At 44.9% G+C, this 20,039-nt stretch overlaps 1 protein-coding gene across 9 annotated transcripts in view; it reads left to right on the top strand.

The window, feature by feature from the left end:
- The window catches only part of tbc1d5 (TBC1 domain family, member 5), a 771,220-nt gene that overhangs the window by 636,691 nt on the left and 114,490 nt on the right, over positions 1-20,039 (top strand). For 8 of the 9 annotated variants that reach the window (XM_068011845.1, XM_068011822.1, XM_068011841.1 and 5 more), the window contains one exon: positions 6,966-7,031. The exons of the other annotated variant lie outside the window; for it this stretch is intronic. In XM_068011845.1, the coding sequence (XP_067867946.1) occupies positions 6,966-7,031 (66 nt within the window). The remainder of the gene's footprint in view (positions 1-6,965; positions 7,032-20,039) is intronic. 9 annotated transcript variants of the gene reach the window in all.

The raw sequence follows: 20,039 nt of genomic DNA, 5'->3' as shown, positions 1-20,039 counted from the left end.
CGCGCCACAACCGAGGGGCTGGTAAAATTCAGCCTAGAGTCTCCCTTGTCATTCAAAATGTTGCTGTGAGGAGGTCAAACCCCTTGTTGGTTTCCTTGAAATTGCCTGCTTTCCTTTCACAGAATCGCAGAAGAATACAGTGCAGAAGAGGCCCTTCGGCCCATCGAGTCTGCACCGATGCATTAGAACACCTGACCTGTCAACCTAATCCCATTTGCCAGCACTTGACCCATAGCCTTGAATGTTATGACGTGCCAAGTGCTCATCCAGGTACTTTTTAAAGGATGTGAGGCAACCTGCCTCTACCACCCTCCCAGGCAGGGCATTCCAGACTGTCACCACCCTCTGGGTAAAAAAGTTCTTCCTCAAATCCTCCTTAAACCTCCCGCCCCTCACCTTAAACTTGTGACTCCTCGTAACTGACCCTTCAACTAAGGGGAACAGCTGCTCCCTATCCACCCTGTCCATGCCCCTCATAATCTTGTACACCTCGATCAGGTCACCCCTCAGTCTTCTCTGCTCCAGCGAAAACAACCCAAGCCTATCCAACCTCTCTTCATAGCTTAAATGTTCCATCCCAGGCAACATCCTGGTGAATCATCTCTGCACCCCCTCCAATGCAATCCCTCCTATAATGTGGCGACCAGAATTGCACACAGTACTCCAGCTGTGGCCTTAGCAAAGTTCTGTACAACTCCAACATGACCTCCCTGCTTTTGTAATCTATTCCTCGATTGATAAAGGCAAATGTTCCATATGCCTTTTTCACCACCCTATTAACCTGCCTTCAGAGATCTATGCACAAACACGCCAAGGTCCCTTTATTCCTCGGAACTTCCCAGTGTCAGGCCATTCATTGAATACTTCCGTGTTACATTGCTCCTTCCAAAGTGTATCACCTCACACTTTTCAGCGTTAAATTCCATCTGCCGCTTTTCTCCGCCTTTGACCATCCCGTCTATATCTTCCTGTAACCTAAGACACTCCACCTCACTGTTAACCACTCGGCCAATCTTTGTGTCATCCGCGAACTTACTGATCCTACCCCCCACATATGTCGTTTATATAAATGACAAACAATAGGGGACCCAGCACAGATTCCTGTGGTACACCACTGGACACTGGCTTCCAGTCACTAAAACAGCCGTCTGTCATCACTCTCTGTCTCCTACAGCTAAGCCAATTTTGAATCCACCTTATCAAGTTACCTTGTATCCCATGTGCATTTGCTTTCTTGATAAGTCTCCCATGTGGGACCTTGTCAAAGGCTTTGCTGAAATGCATGACCTCCCTCTGACAAAGCCATGCTGACTATTCCTAATCAAATTTTGCCTCTCCAAGTGGTGACAGATTCTCTCCTTCAGAATTTTCTCTAATAGTTTCCCTACCACTGACGTGAGACTCACTGGTCTGTAGTTCACTGGCTTATCTCTGCAACCTTTCTTAAATAGTGGGACCACATTAGCTGTTCTCCAGTCCTCTGGCACCTCCTCCGTGTCCAGAGAGGAATTAAAAATTTGGGTCAGAGCCCCTGCAATCCCCACCCTCGCCTCCCACAGCATCCTGGGACACAAATTGTCCGGACCTGGAGATTTGTCCACTTTTAAGCCTTCCAAAACCTCCAATACCTTGTCACTCCCTATGACAATTTGCTCAAGAATCTCACAGTCTCTCTCTCTAGGTTCTATATCTACATCCCCTTTCTCTTGGGTGAAGACAGATGTGAAGTATTCGTTCAACACCCTACCAATGTCCTCTGGCTCCACCCACAAATTTCCCCCTTGGTCCCTAATGAGTCCTACTCTTTCCCTGGTTATCCTCTTCCCATTGATATACTTATAGAATATCTTGGGATTTTCCCTACTTTTACCAGCCAGAGCTTTCTCATATCCCCTCTTTGCTCTCCTAATTGCTTTCTTAAGCTCCATCCTACCCTTTCTGTACTCCACTAATGTTTCCGTTGATTTGCTCTCCTTGTATTTGTTATAAGCCTCTCTTTCCCTTCTCATCGTTCCCTGAATGTTTCTTCTCATCTATGGTTCTCTGGGCTTGTTGCTCCTACCGATTACCCTAGAGGGTACATGTTGGGCCTGTACCCTTCCCATTTCCTTTTTGAATGCCCCCCACTGCTCTTCTGTAGATTTCCCGACAAGTAACTCTTTCCAGTCTACCTTGGCCAGATCCTGCCTTATTTTACTAAAATTCTCTCTCCCCCAATCCAAAACCGTTTTTTGCAACTTGTCTATTTCTTTCTCCATAACAAGCTTAAATTGTACCATGTTGTGGTCGCTTTCACCAAAATGCTCCCCCACCAGCACATCAGCCACCTGTCCGGCTTCATTCCCCAGAATTATGTCCAGCACTGCACCCTCCCTTGTTGGATCCTCTACATATTGAGCTAAAAAGTTCTCCTGTATACATTTTAAGAACTCCACTCCATCTAAGCCCTTAACACGATGACTATCCCAACTAATGTTGGGAAAGTTGAAATTACCTAATATAATTACCCTATTATTTTTACACACCTCTGCAAATTGTGCACATATTTGCTCCTCAATTTCCCGCTGACTATCTGGGGGTCTATAATAAACACCTAGCAATGTGGCTGTCCCTTTTTTATTCCTAAACTCTACCCATAAAGCTTCATTTGATGTCCCCTCCAAGAAATCATCTCTCCTTACTGCAGTAGCTGACTCCTTAACTAATATTGCAATGCCCCCTCCTCTTTTACCCCCTCCTCTGTCTCGCCTGAAGATTTTATATCCCAGGATATTGAGCTGCCAATCCTACCCCTCCCTCAACCATGTCTCCGTGATGGCTACTATATCACAATTCCATGTGTCAATCATTGCCCTTAACTCATCCATTTTACCTGCAATACTCCTGGCATTAAAGTAGAGGCCGTCCATCCTGGTCTTACTCCCTTGAAACTTACTTCCGCTGTATTCCCTCTTTCCTTGTATAGAAGTTCAGCTTCCTTTCAAAACATGCAAAAATTTCAGTTATTTACAGGTGTCAATGTTCACTGAAAAATGCTTTCTCAGTTTTTTAAAACACATAGAATTCTAAGTTTTTAATACAAAAATAAGAACCTTGTAACATCAGCTAAATGTCTAGACAGACCGAGTGGAATGAATTTATCATATTTTGTACCACTGAGTACTGGCCATCTATTTCATTGTCTCTCTCAGAACAGCAGTGCAACCAGTGCTAGGAGATTTATGATCCCTAATTCCCCAAAATTGCAGCCACGTTTGGGAACTCACTATCAAAGCAACACAAAATCTGTTTCAATTCTTTTTGTAAAACCTTACTACAGTCAGACATCTGAACTGGATTCAGATTTTATTTTCAAACAGTGATACTACCATTCAAGAATCTCAAATAACTTTTGAGATAATTCTTGAGGGCGGCACAGTGGCGCAGTGGTTAGCACCGCAGCCTCGCAGTACCCGGGTTCGATTCCGGGTACTGCCTGTGTGGAGTTTGCAAGTTCTCCCTGTGTCTGCGTGGGTTTTCTCCGGGTGCTCCGGTTTCCTCCCACAAGCCAAACGACTTGCAGGTTGATAGGTAAATTGGCCATTATAAATTGTCACTAGGATAGGTAGGTGGTAGGGAAATATAGGGACAGGTGGGGATGTTTGGTAGGAATATGGGATTAGTGTAGGATTAGTATAAATGGGTGGTTGATGTTCGGCACAGACTCGGTGGGCCGAAGGGCCTGTTTCAGTGCTGTATCTCTAATCTAATCTAACTTTTTCTTGTTCATTGGGTCAAGTTTCACTACAAGAAGAAAAACTGCAGTTTCAGCCGGCCACAATTCATCTTTATATTCTTCAAAAAGTCTTTTTTGTCTGGTTCTCCTGGTAGTTTGGAAGTGAGCATGCTGGTATATGTCCAGGACGGTCAAATTTTACGAGTGGCATTCCCACTACTGAGTCATACATATCAAATAGCCTCTTGGTAACTTCTACTGGAAGCAAGCATCTTAGAATCACACTGGCCACTTGTCTGAATTTCTTGGAGGATTGTGTGCTCTGAAATGAGAGCTAGGACAAATGCAGCATGTGAGTAGAATTTTTAGATCTCACATTCAATAACAATTGGGCATCAGCAGATAGATAATCAGACAGCATTAAGAACAAAATAAAAACAAGAAATGCTGGAACCACTCAGCAGGTCTGGCAGCATCTGTGGAAAGAGAAAGAGAGTTAACGTTAGAACAATAGTGATATATATCACTGGGGTGAGAAACAGAGTTAATGGTCTGGATTTTACAGCTCTCCCAACATCGGGAGTTGTGGCAGGTGGGTGGTGGGGGGGTGTGCCGGAGAATGCTTCCGGGAGAGGCCTGCCACGGGCCTCGATGCCAGGAAAGCCTGGCCCGATATTGCTGGCAGTGGTGAGGCCTTGTGGCGGTCCCCTGCCGCTTAGCAACCGGAGCCAAATCTAAATATGTTAACTTATTAAAATAAATGAATTAAAACCTGTTCCCGCCGTCTGTTCCGCAGCAATATTGTTGCTGGTGGCCAGCACTTTTGCGCCTTCAGATACCCATTCAGAGATCTGATGCAGGACACTGGTGGGGAGGGGGGAGCAGGTAAGTATTTCAGTGGGGGAGCGGAGGAAGCGGGGTCAAACTAATCTGATTGGTGTAGGGGATGGTGGAAAGGGGTGAAGTTAAAAGTTTATGAACTTTGGTGGAGCAGGGGTAAGGTCAGGTACACAGCTAAGTATTTTGGGGGGAGCTGCAAGGAATTAATTATATTGTTATTGGGGGGTGGGGTGAGAGGGACTCGAAACATTTAATTTTTTGAAATAAATTTTAATTCAATATCTCTTTAAAAATTTTAATTATAATGTAGGGCTCAAAGCCCTTTCTAAATGGCGTTGGTGCCTGCGCAGTGGCACCTATCGCCATTGCCGGGGACGGACCGCCCTCCCCCTTCACGTCATTGGGGGCCCGGGGGAGGTGCGATCCGCCCCGGTCATTTAAATGCACTTCCGCGCTGAATATCGCAAGCTTATAAAATCCAACCCACCATTTTAGGTCTTTTAACCTTCATCAGAGCTGGTGAAAGGTTACAGATTTGAAACGTTAACTCTGTTTCTCTCTCCACTGATGCTGCCAGACCTGTTGACAATCTGAGTTAGCTGATTTAAAGTGGCAAAAGGACTGTGCAGGTTAACCATTGGGTTAGGAAAATCAGCCAACGTTCCCACTCCAGATTGCTATCCAGCAGCCCCTGTTGGAGGGATATATGTGTGGACATCTTTTAAGTACAGAAATTGAGTTGACTGTGACATTTACAGAATAGCCTGTTAATACTTGGGGTTGCATTCTAAGAGTCTGCTGCCAAAACAGGCGGCAGACGTAAAACAACATGTGGCCCGCCCACACTAGCACCACGTCACAGAGCCGCCATGATTTCGTGGCCGCGGCGCCTGCCCCCACTGTCGTGGAGGGAGCGGGCGAGCCGTCGCCGGCAATGACGTCTGGGGCAAATGCGCAGGCACCGGCACCATTTGTAAAGGGCTTACTGCCCTGAATGGATATTTAAAATTTAAAGGGCCCAGTAAGTGAAAGTTTGGCAAAAAAACAATGACATTACCTTTCCAAACATTTTTCCACCCCCATAATAGCATTTCAAAACATTCCTGCCCTTTTCCCCCCTGGAATTCATATGTTTAGAATTTGACCTTCCCCCCCGCCCCCCCCCCCCCACAAAAGTTTGCCATCTTTGCCCTTTACCCCTTCGCACCACGTACCCCCCCGACCAATCCGCAGTGTTGTCACCTCGCTTCCCCCCCTCCTACACAGAGAAAAAATCCTCCTCCCCCCACAGTTGTCACGTCATGTTTCCCCGAATGTTGATTTGAAGGCGTGGCATTGTCGGCCGCCCGAATGAAGATCGGTGCGGCGATTAAGGAGGTGACGGGACCCTCATTAAATCAGGTATGTATATTAGTTTACACATTGAAATGGGGGTCCTGTCACCGAGTGGCGGAACAGCCGCCACGAGGCCTCGCAGCCGCCGCTGAGATTGGCACAGGGCCTGTCGCCATCGGGGTCTGTGGCGGTCCTCCTCCCCACCTATCTTCATTGCCCACCCGCCGCCGTTCCCGATGAGGGAGGGGCTTTAAAATCCTGCCCTTGATGTCTAAGCTCACAAATGAATAATGGCTACTTAGAGTCAGTGACTTGAGAAGAACTTTTTTTTGTAAAGTCAATCTTGCTTTATCAGTTTCTGCGAGTCTGAAATTCTATAATCATTTATGCAAATTTTCTTCTGTATTAAGTCAAAGTATGCCAGAAAGTCAAGCAGGTTTAATTCGCAGTTAACCTTGATTCATCTTCATATGGTAACCCCTCCAAGGGACATCTTGTCTGGCTGGTTTCTTGGCGGTTCAGCAGGTAAGCATATCCCCCAATGTGATATTGGGCTATGCAGGCTAGAAAGGTTGAGTTTGAGTTAGCTGATCTCGTGGGTTAGAAATAGAGGGGCACTACACTTGGGCTCACTGCCTTTAGGTTAGGAGAAAGAATAAATCAGGTTCTGGTGCCTCATCACAATCCAGTTATCCCTGCTGGAAAGTATGCTTGTGTGTGGCTAGTTTGATGTCTGGATTGGGTTCAGCAGTGAAGCCCTTGTGGAGAGAGAGAGCATCGTGACAGTCACTATTGAGGCTCATCGATGGGGAGAAAAACTGAATAAAAACAAACAGCTTGTCAGACTAAAATGTTTTATGTTTTCCTCATAGGTGGATGATATATTACTTAGATTTATTTATTAATTCAAGATGATTTATTCGTATTCTGCATTGTTACAAAAGCAGCTTCAGAATTGCTTTCTTATGAATTTATTGTGCAAGAAACAAATAGTGCAATTTTTTTAAAAGGCAGAATTAAGAGTGGTGTAAAACTATTAGGCCTGCCTATGAAAATAACTTTTTTTATTTACTAGGACAGGTAGTTACAGGAGATGATGCTAAGGCTTATACACCTGTCAAGACTATTACTGAGCTCCCAGGTAACAATCACTGTAGTAACTTGTTTTTTTAGTTGGCTGTTGTGGTAGTATTTGCTTGTGATCATTGAAGCATTTTGTGGTATGTTTCCATGTGCTGTTGACATCACATTCATTTCTAGTTACTATGATACATTGTCTGGCTCTTGCCACTGTGGGGCAGTGTTACTCAACTAATTAACAAATTTCATGAACCTGTCTTAGTGTGCTTGTTTGCATGCTTAACTGACAAATTAAATCCCAAGGCTACAAGTTTTCTCTTGTTTTTACAAGCCAGTGTACAAGAATGACTTTCTTAAAGGAATGTAACTGGAGCACTATGCATGTACATGAACAGATGTGCAAGAAAGTGAGAATTATCCAATTTTGCTACAAAAGGAACCAATGATTATTTAGATGTTTTAACATCAATTTCACCTGTGTGTTTGAAGATGAGGATATAATTATTGCAGAGTTAACACAGATATGCTCAAAGGTCACCATTTAGTCATGCTTTATTTGTACCCTTGTCAGTATTGATTAAAATCTATTTGTGTCACATTATGTTAGTGTGTTATCACATATTTCATTATTCCAAATGGACCCATTAGAAATGGTTCCAAGTGTTCAATTGCATGCAGGAAATTACTTCCTTGTTGAAATTAACACAAGTCAAGATTTCTGTACAGAATCATCCTAACAGTGGACCCACAAAATGCAAGTACCATACATGACTGAAAATTTCAGAAATGGAAGTTGCATGAAGGGGAACATATGCAACATACTGAAGGATTGAAATCTACTGTCATGCAGGCCCCGAACTGCCAAGAATGAGGCCTATTAATTTTGTCATGAACATTGATATTAAACTTGCTGGGAAGAAGAGAAGACCTGTTACAAGGGCTGCCAGACACTTAACTGAAAAATATTTGCATACTAACAGACAGTGCTTGTGGAGACAAAAGGACCATTCTCTGACACATTCAACCCACAATGGATTTTGATCACCAGACATTGAAGGTGTAAGGAAGATCATTCCAGAGACTGCTAATGTGGTACAATTCACAAAAGCCAGGACTGGTTAAACCAGCTGGTCACATGACTAACTGGCTGGTCCAGGGTTTTTTGAAGTCGCCACAGAGTTTTTGAACTCAGAAAGACTGTTTGCTCCTGGAGTGAGAAGACCTCTCCTGTCTGCTCCCATCTCTTTCTCACAAGCCTCTGGACCCACTAAGGGCACATGAACTTCAAGAGACAAAAGTCTCCTACATCGAACAAGGTTTAAGAAGAATACTGGGCCCCAGTGAAAAGCAAGACCTACCTACAATCAAGGACTTTACAGCGACGTCGAAGAATAGTAACCAAAACCATCTTCAGATATTGCCTCAAACTTTTCCACTTTATTTCTTCTGCTCTTTTCTGTCTAGCGTATGCACACTAGCCTGGGCACATCGTGTATCCTTAGGCGTTAACCGAATTAGAGTTTAAGTTTAATAAAGTTCAACCATTTTTCTTTAGACCTGTTTGGCTAGTTTCTTTGCCTTATAACTGGAAGTTAATGAACAAAGATTCACTAAAGGGGAGCTAAAAAACGGTGTGTTTAAAATTAAACCCTGTTACGGTAAGACCAGGTGAAGGCTGAGAGGGAACCCTATATCCCTTTCTCACCTGGTCATAACAGAAATTTGGGGGCTACCATCCTGGATTTTACCCCCAGACAAACAAGAGAAATTGGAAGTGGGAAGCCAAATTGTTCCCAATCAAAAAAGAGCAAGATTTCAGGTTTTCTTGTGGTTGTGTGTGCTTGAATACTAATATGTCTACAACTGAAGCTAGGAGCTCCCCAAGTCAGGGTGAAGTAACTTGGGATAAAAACACGAAATGCTGGAAAAACTCAGCAGGTCTGGCAGCATCTGTGGAGAGAGAAACAGAGTTAACGTTTCAGGTCAGTGACCCTTCAAAACTGTTCTGAAGAAGGGTCACTGACCTGAAACGTTAACTCTGTTTCTGTCTCCACAGATGCTGCCAGACCTGCTGAGTTTTTCCAGCATTTCGTGTTTTTATTTCAGATTTCCAGCATCCGCAGTATTTTGCTTTTATTGAAGTAACTTGGGATAAGTTAAAAGTACTGTCCATGGAGGAGCTGAGAAAAATTGCTGAGCAGCGAGAGATCACTGTCCATGCCAAGACTAGAAAGTCCGAACTCTTAAGACTAGTGGCTAACCATTTTTCCCTTGAATCTGAAGAAGCTGGAACAGAGTTATAAGTAGACTCTGACAGGGTATTGTTAGTAAAAATATAATTGGAACAGAGGAAACTTGAATTTGAGAAAAGGGAAAAAGAAAGAGAAAGGGAGGAGAGGGTGAAAGAAAGAGCTTCCAGAAGGAACATGAAGACAAAGGGAGGGAGGAGAGAGAAAGAGAAAGAACCTTCCGGAAGGAATGCGAAGAGAGAGAGCTGAAGCAGCTTGAGTTAACTAGGGGGCGAAAGAGTAACCCCAGTGAAAGCTTGGCCAATATGGAGGAGCGTAATTCAGGGCTGGGTACATTATTGTTAAAACGATCTCAACTAATCCCAGAATTCAATGTGGGAGATGTAGAAGCATTTTTAGTGTCTTTTGAGAAACTGGCAAGGTAGCTAAAATGGCCAGCTGAGACCTGGCCTCTTTTAACACAAAGCAAGCTAACTGGAAAATCCCATGAGGTTTATTCCCTGTTGCCAGATGAGCGTTCATCAAATTATGAACTGACCAAAAATGCTATCCTCGGGGCATATGAGTTAGTACCCGAAGCCTATCGCCAAAAGTTTAGAGCTCTCAAGAAGCAAGCGAATCAAACTTATCTGGAGTTTGAAAGAAGTAAGCAGCTGGCTTTTGACCAGTGGCTGAGGGCTCTTAAAGTATAGCTCATATATGAGAATCTCAGAGAAGTAATTCTGTTAGAGGAATTTAAACATTCTCTCCCACTCCCCATAAACACCCATGTAGAGGAGCAGTGGGTTTAGAGAGCCCAGCAAGTGGCCCTTCTGGCTGATGAGTTTGCTTTAATTTATAAATCGGTTTCCGAGGGGAGAACCTTTCCTAGTCACTCTCTCAAATCTGAAAAGGACAAAGGGTGGGAAGGTGATGGGAGCTCAAGCAGTCCTGGATGGTAAGGAAAAGCAGGAGACACTGGAGGTCCACCTCAAGCCAAAAAGGAAGGTGCTGTGCGCAGGAGTGAGACCCGGAGACCTGTGTGCTTCCATTGCAACATCGTAGGCCATCTAAAAGCTGACGACTGGAAACTAAAGGGAAAACCTGTAGGGTTAATCAGGGCACATCCGCTCAGTGGAGAAGGAATCCTGGAGGGAAGCACAACAGAGCAAGCTGTAGCTTTAACTGCAGTAAGAGTGAGACCCCTGGAAAGCTCATCCGCGTCCTTCGGGAGGTGAAGCATCTTTGGGCAGGCTTACAAAGGTGATTATATTCACTAAGGGTTTTTTGATGTGGTTCAAATAAAGGCATACCGCATTGCCGACAGTGCGCTGCAGATGCTCTCCGAGCCATCTCCCACGGACGATTTGAAGTTGCGGCCGAGGAGCCGTTCATGGATTTTTTGGGTGCTCGGAGCACCTTTTCTCAAGGCTTCCCGAGAGTCCCGCTGCTCCTTCTTCCCCTTCAAATCTAAATCAGGGAACATAATCACTGACCAACGCAAACAAATGGACCGCTGGGTGGAGCACTACCTAGAACTGTACTTCAGGGAGAATGTTGTCAACGCAGCCCAGCCTCTACCAGTCATGGATGAGCTGGACATACAGCCAACAAAATCGGAACTCAGTGATGCCATTGATTCTCTAGCCAGCGGAAAAGCCCCTGGGAAGGACAGCATTACCCCTGAAATAATCAAGAGTGCCAAGCCTGCTATACTCTCAGCACTACATGAACTGCTATGCCTGTGCTGGGACGAGGGAGCAGTACCCCAGGATATGTGCGATGCCAATATCATCACCCTCTATAAAAACAAAGGTGACCGCGGTGACTGCAACAACTACCGTGGAATCTCCCTGCTCAGCATAGTGGGGAAAGTCTTTGCTCGAGTTGCTCTAAACAGGCTCCAGAAGCTTGCCGAGCGCGTCTACCCTGAGGCACCGTGTGGCTTTCGTGCAGAGAGATCAACCGTCGACATGCTGTTCTCCCTTCGTCAGATACAGGAGAAATGCCGTGAACAACAGATGCCCCTCTACATTGCTTTCATTGATCTCACCAAAGCCTTTGACCTCGTCAGCAGACGTGGTCTCTTCAGACTACTAGAAAAGATTGGATGTCCATCAAAGCTACTAAGTATCATCACCTCATTCCATGACAATATGAAAGGCACAATTCAACATGGTGGCTCCTCATCAGACCCCTTTCCTATCCTGAGTGGCGTGAAACAGGGCTGTGTTCTCGCACCCACACTTTTTGGGATTTTCTTCTCCCTGCTGCTTTCACATGCGTTCAAGTCCTCTGAAGAAGGAATTTTCCTCCACACAAGATCAGAGGGCAGGTTGTTCAACCTTGCCCGTCTAAGAACGAAGTCCAAAGTACGGAAAGTCCTCATCAGGGAACTCCTCTTTGCTGACGATGCTGCTTTAACATCTCACACTGAAGAGTGCCTGCAGAGTCTCATCGACAGGTTTGCGGCTGCCTGCAATGAATTTGGCCTAACCATCAGCCTCAAGAAAACGAACGTCATGGGGCAGGACGTCAGAAATGCTCCATCCATCAATATTGGCGAGCACGCTCTGGAAGTGGTTCAAGTGTTCACCTACCTAGGCTCAACTATCACCAGTAACCTGTCTCTAGATGCAGAAATCAACAAGCGCATGGGAAAGGCTTCTACTGCTATGTCCAAACTGGCCAAGAGAGTGTGGAAAAATGGCGCACTGACACGTAACACAAAAGTCCGAGTGTTTCAGTCCTGTGTCCTCAGTACCCTGCTCTATGGCAGCGAGGCCTGGACAACGTATGTCAGCCAAGAGCGACGTCTCAATTCATTCCATCTTCGCTGCCTCCGGAGAATACTTGGCATCAGGTGGCAGGACCGTATCTCCAACACAGAAGTCCTCGAGGCGGCCAACATCTGCAGCTTGTACACACTACTGAGTCAGCGGCGCTTGAGATGGCTTGGCCATGTGAGCCGCATGGAAGATGGCAGGATCCCCAAAGACACATTGTACAGCAAGCTCGCCACTGGTATCAGACCCACCGGCCGTCCATGTCTCTGCTTTAAAGACGTCTGCAAACGCGACATGAAGTCCTGTGACATTGATCACAAGTCGTGGGAGTCAGTTGCCAGCGTTCGCCAGAGCTGGCAGGCAGCCATAAAGGTGGGGCTAAAGTGTGGCGAGTCGAAGAGACTTAGCAGTTGGCAGGAAAAAAGACAGAGGCGCAAGGAGAGAGCCAACTGTGTAACAGCCCCGACAAACAAATTTTTCTGCAGCACCTGTGGAAGAGCCTGTCACTCTAGAATTGGCCTTTATAGCCACTCCAGGCGCTGCTCCACACACCACTGACCACCTCCAGGTGCTTACCCATTGTCTCTCGAGACAAGGAGGCCAAAGAAGAAGAGTGAGACCCAGGAGGCTTACTACTACAGGTGCAGAAAAAGTTAATTGGATTCCTGAAGGCTATCAGGGTTTTGTGTTTGAAGGGAAAGTAACCTCATACCCCTCGAGTGGGACAAGCAAGCCTATAGTAATTCTCAGGGACACGGGCCACTAGATCCCTTTTACTGGAAAAAGGCCTGATCTCTCCCCCAGAGAGTGCAGTGAACACCAGAATGGTGGTGAATGGTATTGGAGGGCCGTGTATGCCTGTACCTGTACACCGGGTGCACCTGGATTGCTACCTAGTTTTGGGGCCGGTGACCGTAGGGATTGTCCCTAGTTTGCCTGTGGATGGGGTTGATCTGCTCCTAGGTAATGATCTGGCAGGGGTGAAGGTGGTAGCCCCCCCCCCCTCCCTCCAATTGGGTAAAGAGAGACCGCAGGAGATCAGAGAGACAGGGCAGTGGCAGAAGCCGGACCCCTGCAGTTTCCCTGAATTTTAATGAGTGAGGCCATGATCAAACAGCTCACCCAGAGGAGACTGAATTGGCATTGCAGACAGTTGGCCATGAAGTCTGTCTGTCTGAGACTTTCCTAGGAAAGTAAGGAGACCCAGGGAATGAATTAAATGGATTTTCCCTAGCTGAGGCTCAGCGAGCTGACCCAGTATTACAAGAGTTAGCACAGGATGTCCACTCTGAAAGTGAAGCAGAGGGAGTCCCTGATTACTACTATTTAAGGAATGAGGTGCTGATGAGGAAATGGAGTTCTCCTCATAGACCTGAGAGCAAGGAGTGGACAGTAGTTCACCAGTTTGTGGTGTTGCAGAGGTACCGGAGAGAAATATTAAGAAAGGCGCACGAGATTATAGTGGCTGTACATGCCAGTATAGGAAAGACCAAAGCTTGCATAAGACAGCAGTTTGACTGGCCAAAACTCCACAAAGATGTGGTGGAGTACTGCAGCAGTTGCCACATGTGCCAGGTTGAGGGGAAGCACCAACCTATAGTGAAACCTGCACCCTTAAGTCCTGTACCGGTGTTAGGAGGACCCTCCAGCAGAGGGCTGGTGAACTGTAAGGGACCCCCACCAAGAACAAAAGGGGACAGGCAGGCACAAGGCTGGAAAAAGTTAGAAAGGGAAGGGGAAATAGTGACCAAGAGGGAAGGTTAAAGGAGGTCCGAGAGGAACCCCGGATGAAAACCCCTACTGTCCAGTCAGCCAACCCCAAAAAATTAGAAAAGTTAGACCCCACATCCTCTAATGTAAATACAGATACTAGAAGCACCCCACCAGAGTTGCTAACAGCATTTACAGGAGCCTGCAGAGACAAAGAAGGACCTCTAGGGAGCAGAGAAACTGAGAGGGTGATGCCTCACCCAGTCAAAGTACCACAGGAGAGTGCAGTTGTGTCTGCACAAATACCTGCAGGCAAGAGTGTCTCAGAGGACAAAGTGGAGATTAGCAAAGAATCCTCCCCCACAGTCGGAAAAAAAGAGAACCACCCATCCCCTGAAGTCAAAAGCCTTTGCATGGCTCAGCAAAGCACTGAAAGAGAGTTCAGGATAGATTTGCCCACTACTGACTCTCCTGGAAAAAAAAAATTTCAACTCAACTAATTAAAGCTAACCATCTCAAAGATACCCTAGACAGTCATGGAAATCGGCAATGTGAAGAAAAACCTCCCCAAAGAACCACGTGTTTATTGGGATGCCGAAAAAAGGACAGTTTGAAGCAACACTGCTACCAAGAAAATACAGGCTGTAATAAAACTTAGGATTTCTGAATGAATGGGAATGACTGAGAGAGAGAGAGAGAGACACATGCTTTTTCATGTATCTTATATTTTCTCTCTCGACCCTTTTTAACGAAATGCGCTTTTCTCAAATCGCATTTCATTCCGCTGGGTGTGGAGGTGTCATGCAGGCCCCACCTGCTGAGAATGAGGCCTATTAATTTTGTGATATGAACATTGATTTTAAACTTGCTGGGAAGAAGAGAAGGCCTGTTACAAGGACTGCCAAATACTTAACTGAAAAACATTTGCATACTAACAGATAGTGCTTATGGAGACAAAAGGACCATTCCCTGACACATTCAATCCACAATGAATTTTGATCACCAGAGATTGAAGGTGTAAGGAAGAGCATTCCAGAGACTACTAAAGTGATCCACAATCCACAAAAGCCAGGACTGGTTAAACCAGCTGGTTACATGACTGGCTGGTGCAGGGTTTTTTTGAACTAGCCACAGAGTTTTTTTAACTCAGGAAGACTGTTTGTTTGCTCCTGGAGTGAGAATCCATCTCCTTACTGCTCCGATCTCTTTCGCACAAGCCTCTGGACCCACTGAAGACACATGAACTTCAAGAGACAAAAGTCTCCTACATCGAACAAGGTTTAAGACGAATACTGGGCCCCAACGAAAAGCAAGACCCACCTACAATCAAGGACTTTTCAGTGATCTCAAAGAACAGTAACCAAAACCATCTTCAGATATTGCCTCATACTTTTCCACTTTATTTCTTCTCTTTTCTGTCTCTATCTGCAAGTGTGTATCGCGTATGCATGCTAACGTAAGTGCGTTGCGTATCCTTAGGCGTTACCCGAATTAGAGTTTAAGTTTAATAATGTTCAACCTTTTTTCTTTAGACCTAAGAAAACCTGTTTGGCTAGTTTCTTGGCCTTATAATTGGAAGTTAATGAACAAAGATTCACTAAAGGGGAGCTAAAAAACGGTGTGTTTAAAATTAAACCCTGTTACGGTAAGACCAGGTGAAGGCTGAGAGGGAATCCTGGACCCCTTTCTCACCTGTTGGTAACCCTACATATTTAATGGATTTGAAAGACTGACTTCGGGAACTAGTAGTACTGATGACAGAAATGCTGGGAATAAACATCTTGGCAGAAAAATGTTTCAAGTAAACTGTGAAGCCTGTATAGCTAAGTCAAATCTCTTAACCTCAATTGAACTGCTGATCTATATGCAAAAGTACTACTGTCCATCAGATTTTAGTGATTACCCTTAGAGAACCATATGACTGCTAAATCGCACCTTGACCTCATGTTACCAGGGACCACTCCCCACCATCCACCATCCTACTGCATTCACTCCCAGCACAGGCCACACTTGCTGCTATTTTCCCAGCTTACAGGCCTCACCTATCCTCAGCAATTCCTGAGTTCCAGTCCCAGGCCTGGCCTATTCATAGATACTCAAGCACCACTCCTTGGGCTTCAGTGGAGTTCATGAGAGGAACACAGGAAAAAGTACTTCACCCATCAGTGCTAAACCCTTACCTGAGCCACACTGCTGAATATCACTTAATCAGTACTGAAATACATACACTTAGCTCAAGCCAAACCCAATTTCATGTTTTGAAGAGTAATCACATTAATGTATGTGATGAGGTAGACAAATGGTCTTTTTTTAGAAGGCTCTGCTAAAATTGAAACACCATGAGTAATGGAAATCCAAATGCATTTAATGTTATTTTTAACTTTAGCAGAAACTCGGATACAGTAAGGTACTTGAATGTTTTTAATTATTTGAAGTCTCATTTGTACTTACTTGTGAATATAACTAACTGAACTTTGAGCATCACATATAACAAATCCATATTGTGATTTTACTTATTGAAGAACAGATAAAAATAGATCTAAAAATAGAGCGGAACCAAACGCAGAAATCAAATGAAGATTAGTAATCTTGATGTTTTTGCACTACTCACAATCATAGCCCTTAAAAATGCAGCTCAAAATCAACATTTTTAAGCTATTCATATGATACACCCTGGTCCCTATTCTTAGTAAAGGAAAGACTTAGCTCAGCCACAACTGAGTTGTTCATGTAGCACAGCCTGTGTGAACTTACCCCATTTATCATCATCTCCCCTCACCTCTGTACATGGAGAATGTACAGTTACATCACATAGGGACTGGAGTATAGCAGTAAATCTTGAAAATGTAATTTAATTCTTAATTTTTTTGTCAAGAAGTATAATAATGTACAGAAATGTCACTTTGCTGCACTGCCTACAAAAGTCATCCAATTAATTAGACATCCCAAAGTTTCCTCATTAGTCTGAAACTCCACAATCCTTGTGAAGCTAAAAGCAATTTGCCTGTATTTCATAGCCTGCTGCTGCTCCCCTCGCAGTGCCGCCTGCTCCCCTCGCAGTGCCGCCTGCTCCCCTCGCAGTGCCGCCTGCTCCCCTCTTGTTCCCTGTTGGGAAAGAGTCAACAAAGAGTCATAACTGCTCCCCACTAAAAATTAGGAAGTGGCAGAGACATTGAATGAACATATTGTGTCTGTCTTCACAGTAAAAGACACAAATTACATACCAGAAATAGAGGGTAACACAGGGGCTAATAAGAGGAGGAAATTAAGGTAATTGATATCAGCAGAGAAAAAGTACTGGAGAAACTTAAGGAACTAAAATCCCCAGGACCTGATGGCCTACATCCTGGGTTTCAAAAAGATGTAGCTGCAGAGATAGCGGAGGTGCTGGCTATGATTTTCCAAAATTCCCTGGATTCTAGAATGGTCCCCGCAGATTGGCAGTTGACAAATGTAACGCTGCTATTCAAGAAAGGAGGGAGAGAGAAAACAGGGAACTACCAGCCAGTTAACCTGACATCAGTCATCGGGGAAATGCTGGAATCGATTATTAAGGAAGTCTTAACAATGCACTTAGAAAATCATAGAATGATTAGCCAGTGTCAACATGTTTTACAAAAAGGAAAGTATGTTTGACAAATTTATTCAAGTTTTTTCAGGATGTTTACAGAGCCCTCAACTTTGCCTTCAGACGTGGGGCTGGACTTTACCAAGCCCATGACGCAGGCTCTGTGGCAGGGGTGGCCGGAAAATGGGTCTGGCAGCAGCCCACTACGGAGGCCGACTCCGAGAGGGCCAGGCCCGATACCCCTGGTGATGGCGAGGCTCCGTGGTGGCCTCCGCCACACCCTCCCCCCCACCCCCCACCGCTGGGCATCGGGATGTGCATGGATGTGAACGCACGGAGTATGGTTAATACGATTGGTGAGGTACAGGTGCAGATTGCCATGTGGAAATATGATGTTGTGGTTATAACAGAGACCTTGCTCAAAGAAGGGCAGGACTGGGTATTAAATATTCCTGGATGCAAGGTGTTCAGGAAAGGTAGGAAAGTGAAAAAAGGGGGAGGGGTGGCAGTATTGATTAAGGAGAGCATTTCAGTGCTGGAGAAAGAGGATGTCCCAGAGGGCTTGAGGACAGAATCAATTTGTCTAGAACTAAGGAACAAAAAGATGCAGTTACATTGCTCGGTGTTGTCTATAGGCCACCAGCTAGTGGGAAGGACGTGAAGGAACAAATTTAGGAGGAAATTACAGAGAGATGCAAAAATGATAAAGTAGTTATAATGGGGGACTTCAATTATCCAGACATAGACTGGGATAGTAGTAGTGTAAAGGGCAGTGAGGGGCAAGAGTTCCTAGAGTGTGTTCAGGAAAATTTTCTACAGCAATATGTTGCTAGTCCAACGAGAAAGGAGGCACCTGGCTCTTGGGAATGGGGTGGGCCAAGTCGATCAAGTATCAGTAGGAGAGCATTTAGGGGACAGTGATCACTGAATCATAAGGTTTGGGCTGACTATGGAAAAGGACAAAGAACAATCCAGAGTAAGAATAATTAATTGGAAGAAAGCCAACTTCAATGGGGTAAGAATGGAGCTGGGGCGAATAAATTGGAGTCAAAGGTTGGGAGGAAAATCAGTAGATGAACAATGGGCTACCTTCAAAGAGGAGAGAGTTCAGGCACAGTCAAGGTATGTTCCCTCGAAGGGGAAAGGTAGGGCAGACAAATCCAGAGCTCCCTGGATGACAAAAGAGGTAGAGTTTAAGATAAAGAAGAAAAAGTGTGCTTATGACAGATGCCAGGTAGAAAATACTATTGAGAACCAGGCTGAATATAGAAGGTCCACAGGGGAAGTGAAAAAGCAAATAAGAGAAGCAAAAGAGAGCATATGAAAAGAAACTGGCAGCTAGCATAAAAGGAAATCCCAAAGTTTTCTATAGACAGATAAATAGTAAATGGGTGGTAAAAGGAGGAGTAGGGCCAATTAGGTACCATAAAGGGGATTTACACATGGAGGCAGAGGGCATAGCTGAGATATTAAATGAATACTTTGCATCTGTCTTTACCAAGGAAGTAGATGCAACCCAGGCAATGGTGAAAGAGGATGTAATTTAGACATGAGAAGGGTGTAAAATTGATAAAAGAGGAAGTATTAGATAGGCTGTCTGTACTTAAAGTGGATAAGGGACCAGGAATGGATGAGATGCATCCAAGGATACTGAGGGAAGTGAGGGTGGAGATCGCAGAGGCACTGACCATAATTTTTCAGTCTTAGACTCGGGGGTGGTGCCAGAGAACTGCAGAATTGCAAACATTACACCCTTGTTCAAAAAAGGGTATAAAGATAAGCCCAGCAACCGCAGGCCAGTGGTGTACATGGACTTTCAAAAGGCGTTTGATACAGTGCCACACAGCAGACGTGAGCAAACTTACAGCTCATGGAATAAAAGGGACGGTAGCAACATTGATACAGCTGAGTGACAGGAAACAGAGAGTAGTGGTTAATGGATGTTTTTTGGCCTGGAGGAAGGTTTTTAGTGGAGTTGCCCAGGGGTCAGTGTTGGGACCCAATTCCTGATATATATTAATGACCTAGACCTTGGTGTACAGGGAACCATTTCAAGGTTTGCAGATAACACTGCAGATGAGGTTCAATGCAGAGAAATGTGAATTGATTCATTTTGGTAGGAAGAACATGGGGAGACAATATAAAATAAAGGGTACAATTCTAAAGTGGGTGCAGGAGTAGAAGGACCTGGGTGTATATGTGCATAAGTCATTGAAAGTGGCAGGATAGGTTGAGAGAGTGGTTAATAAAGCATACAGTGTCCTGGGCTTTATTAATAGGACGTAGAGTACAAAAGCAAGGAAGTTATGTTTAACTTGTATAAGACACTAGCTTGACCTCAGCTGGAGCCCAGTTCTGGGCGCCAAACTTTAGGAAGACATGAGGGCATTGCAGAGAGTGCCGAAAAGATTCAAGAGAATGGCTTCAGGGATGAGGAACTACTGTTATGAATATAGATTGGAGAAGTTGGACTGTTTTCCTTGGAGAAGAGAAGACTGAAAGGTGATTTGATAGAGGTATTCAATATCATGAGGGGTCTGGACAGAGTAGATCGGGAGAAACTGTTCCCACCCATGAAAGGTTTGAGAACAAGAGGACACAGATTTAAAGAGAAGTAAAAGTGACATGAGGGAAAGCTTTTTCATGCAGAGAATGGTTAAGGTCCAGAATGCACTGCCTGAGTGTGTGGTGGAGGCAAGTTCAGTTGAAACATTCAAAAGGGAATTAGACTTTTATGTGAAAAGGAAGAATGTGCAGGGTTATAGGGAGAAGGTGGG

This window comes from Heterodontus francisci, chromosome 2, assembly GCF_036365525.1.
Source record: "Heterodontus francisci isolate sHetFra1 chromosome 2, sHetFra1.hap1, whole genome shotgun sequence".
Lineage (NCBI taxonomy): Eukaryota > Metazoa > Chordata > Chondrichthyes > Heterodontiformes > Heterodontidae > Heterodontus > Heterodontus francisci.
This window is presented reverse-complemented; position numbering and strand designations above follow the sequence as displayed.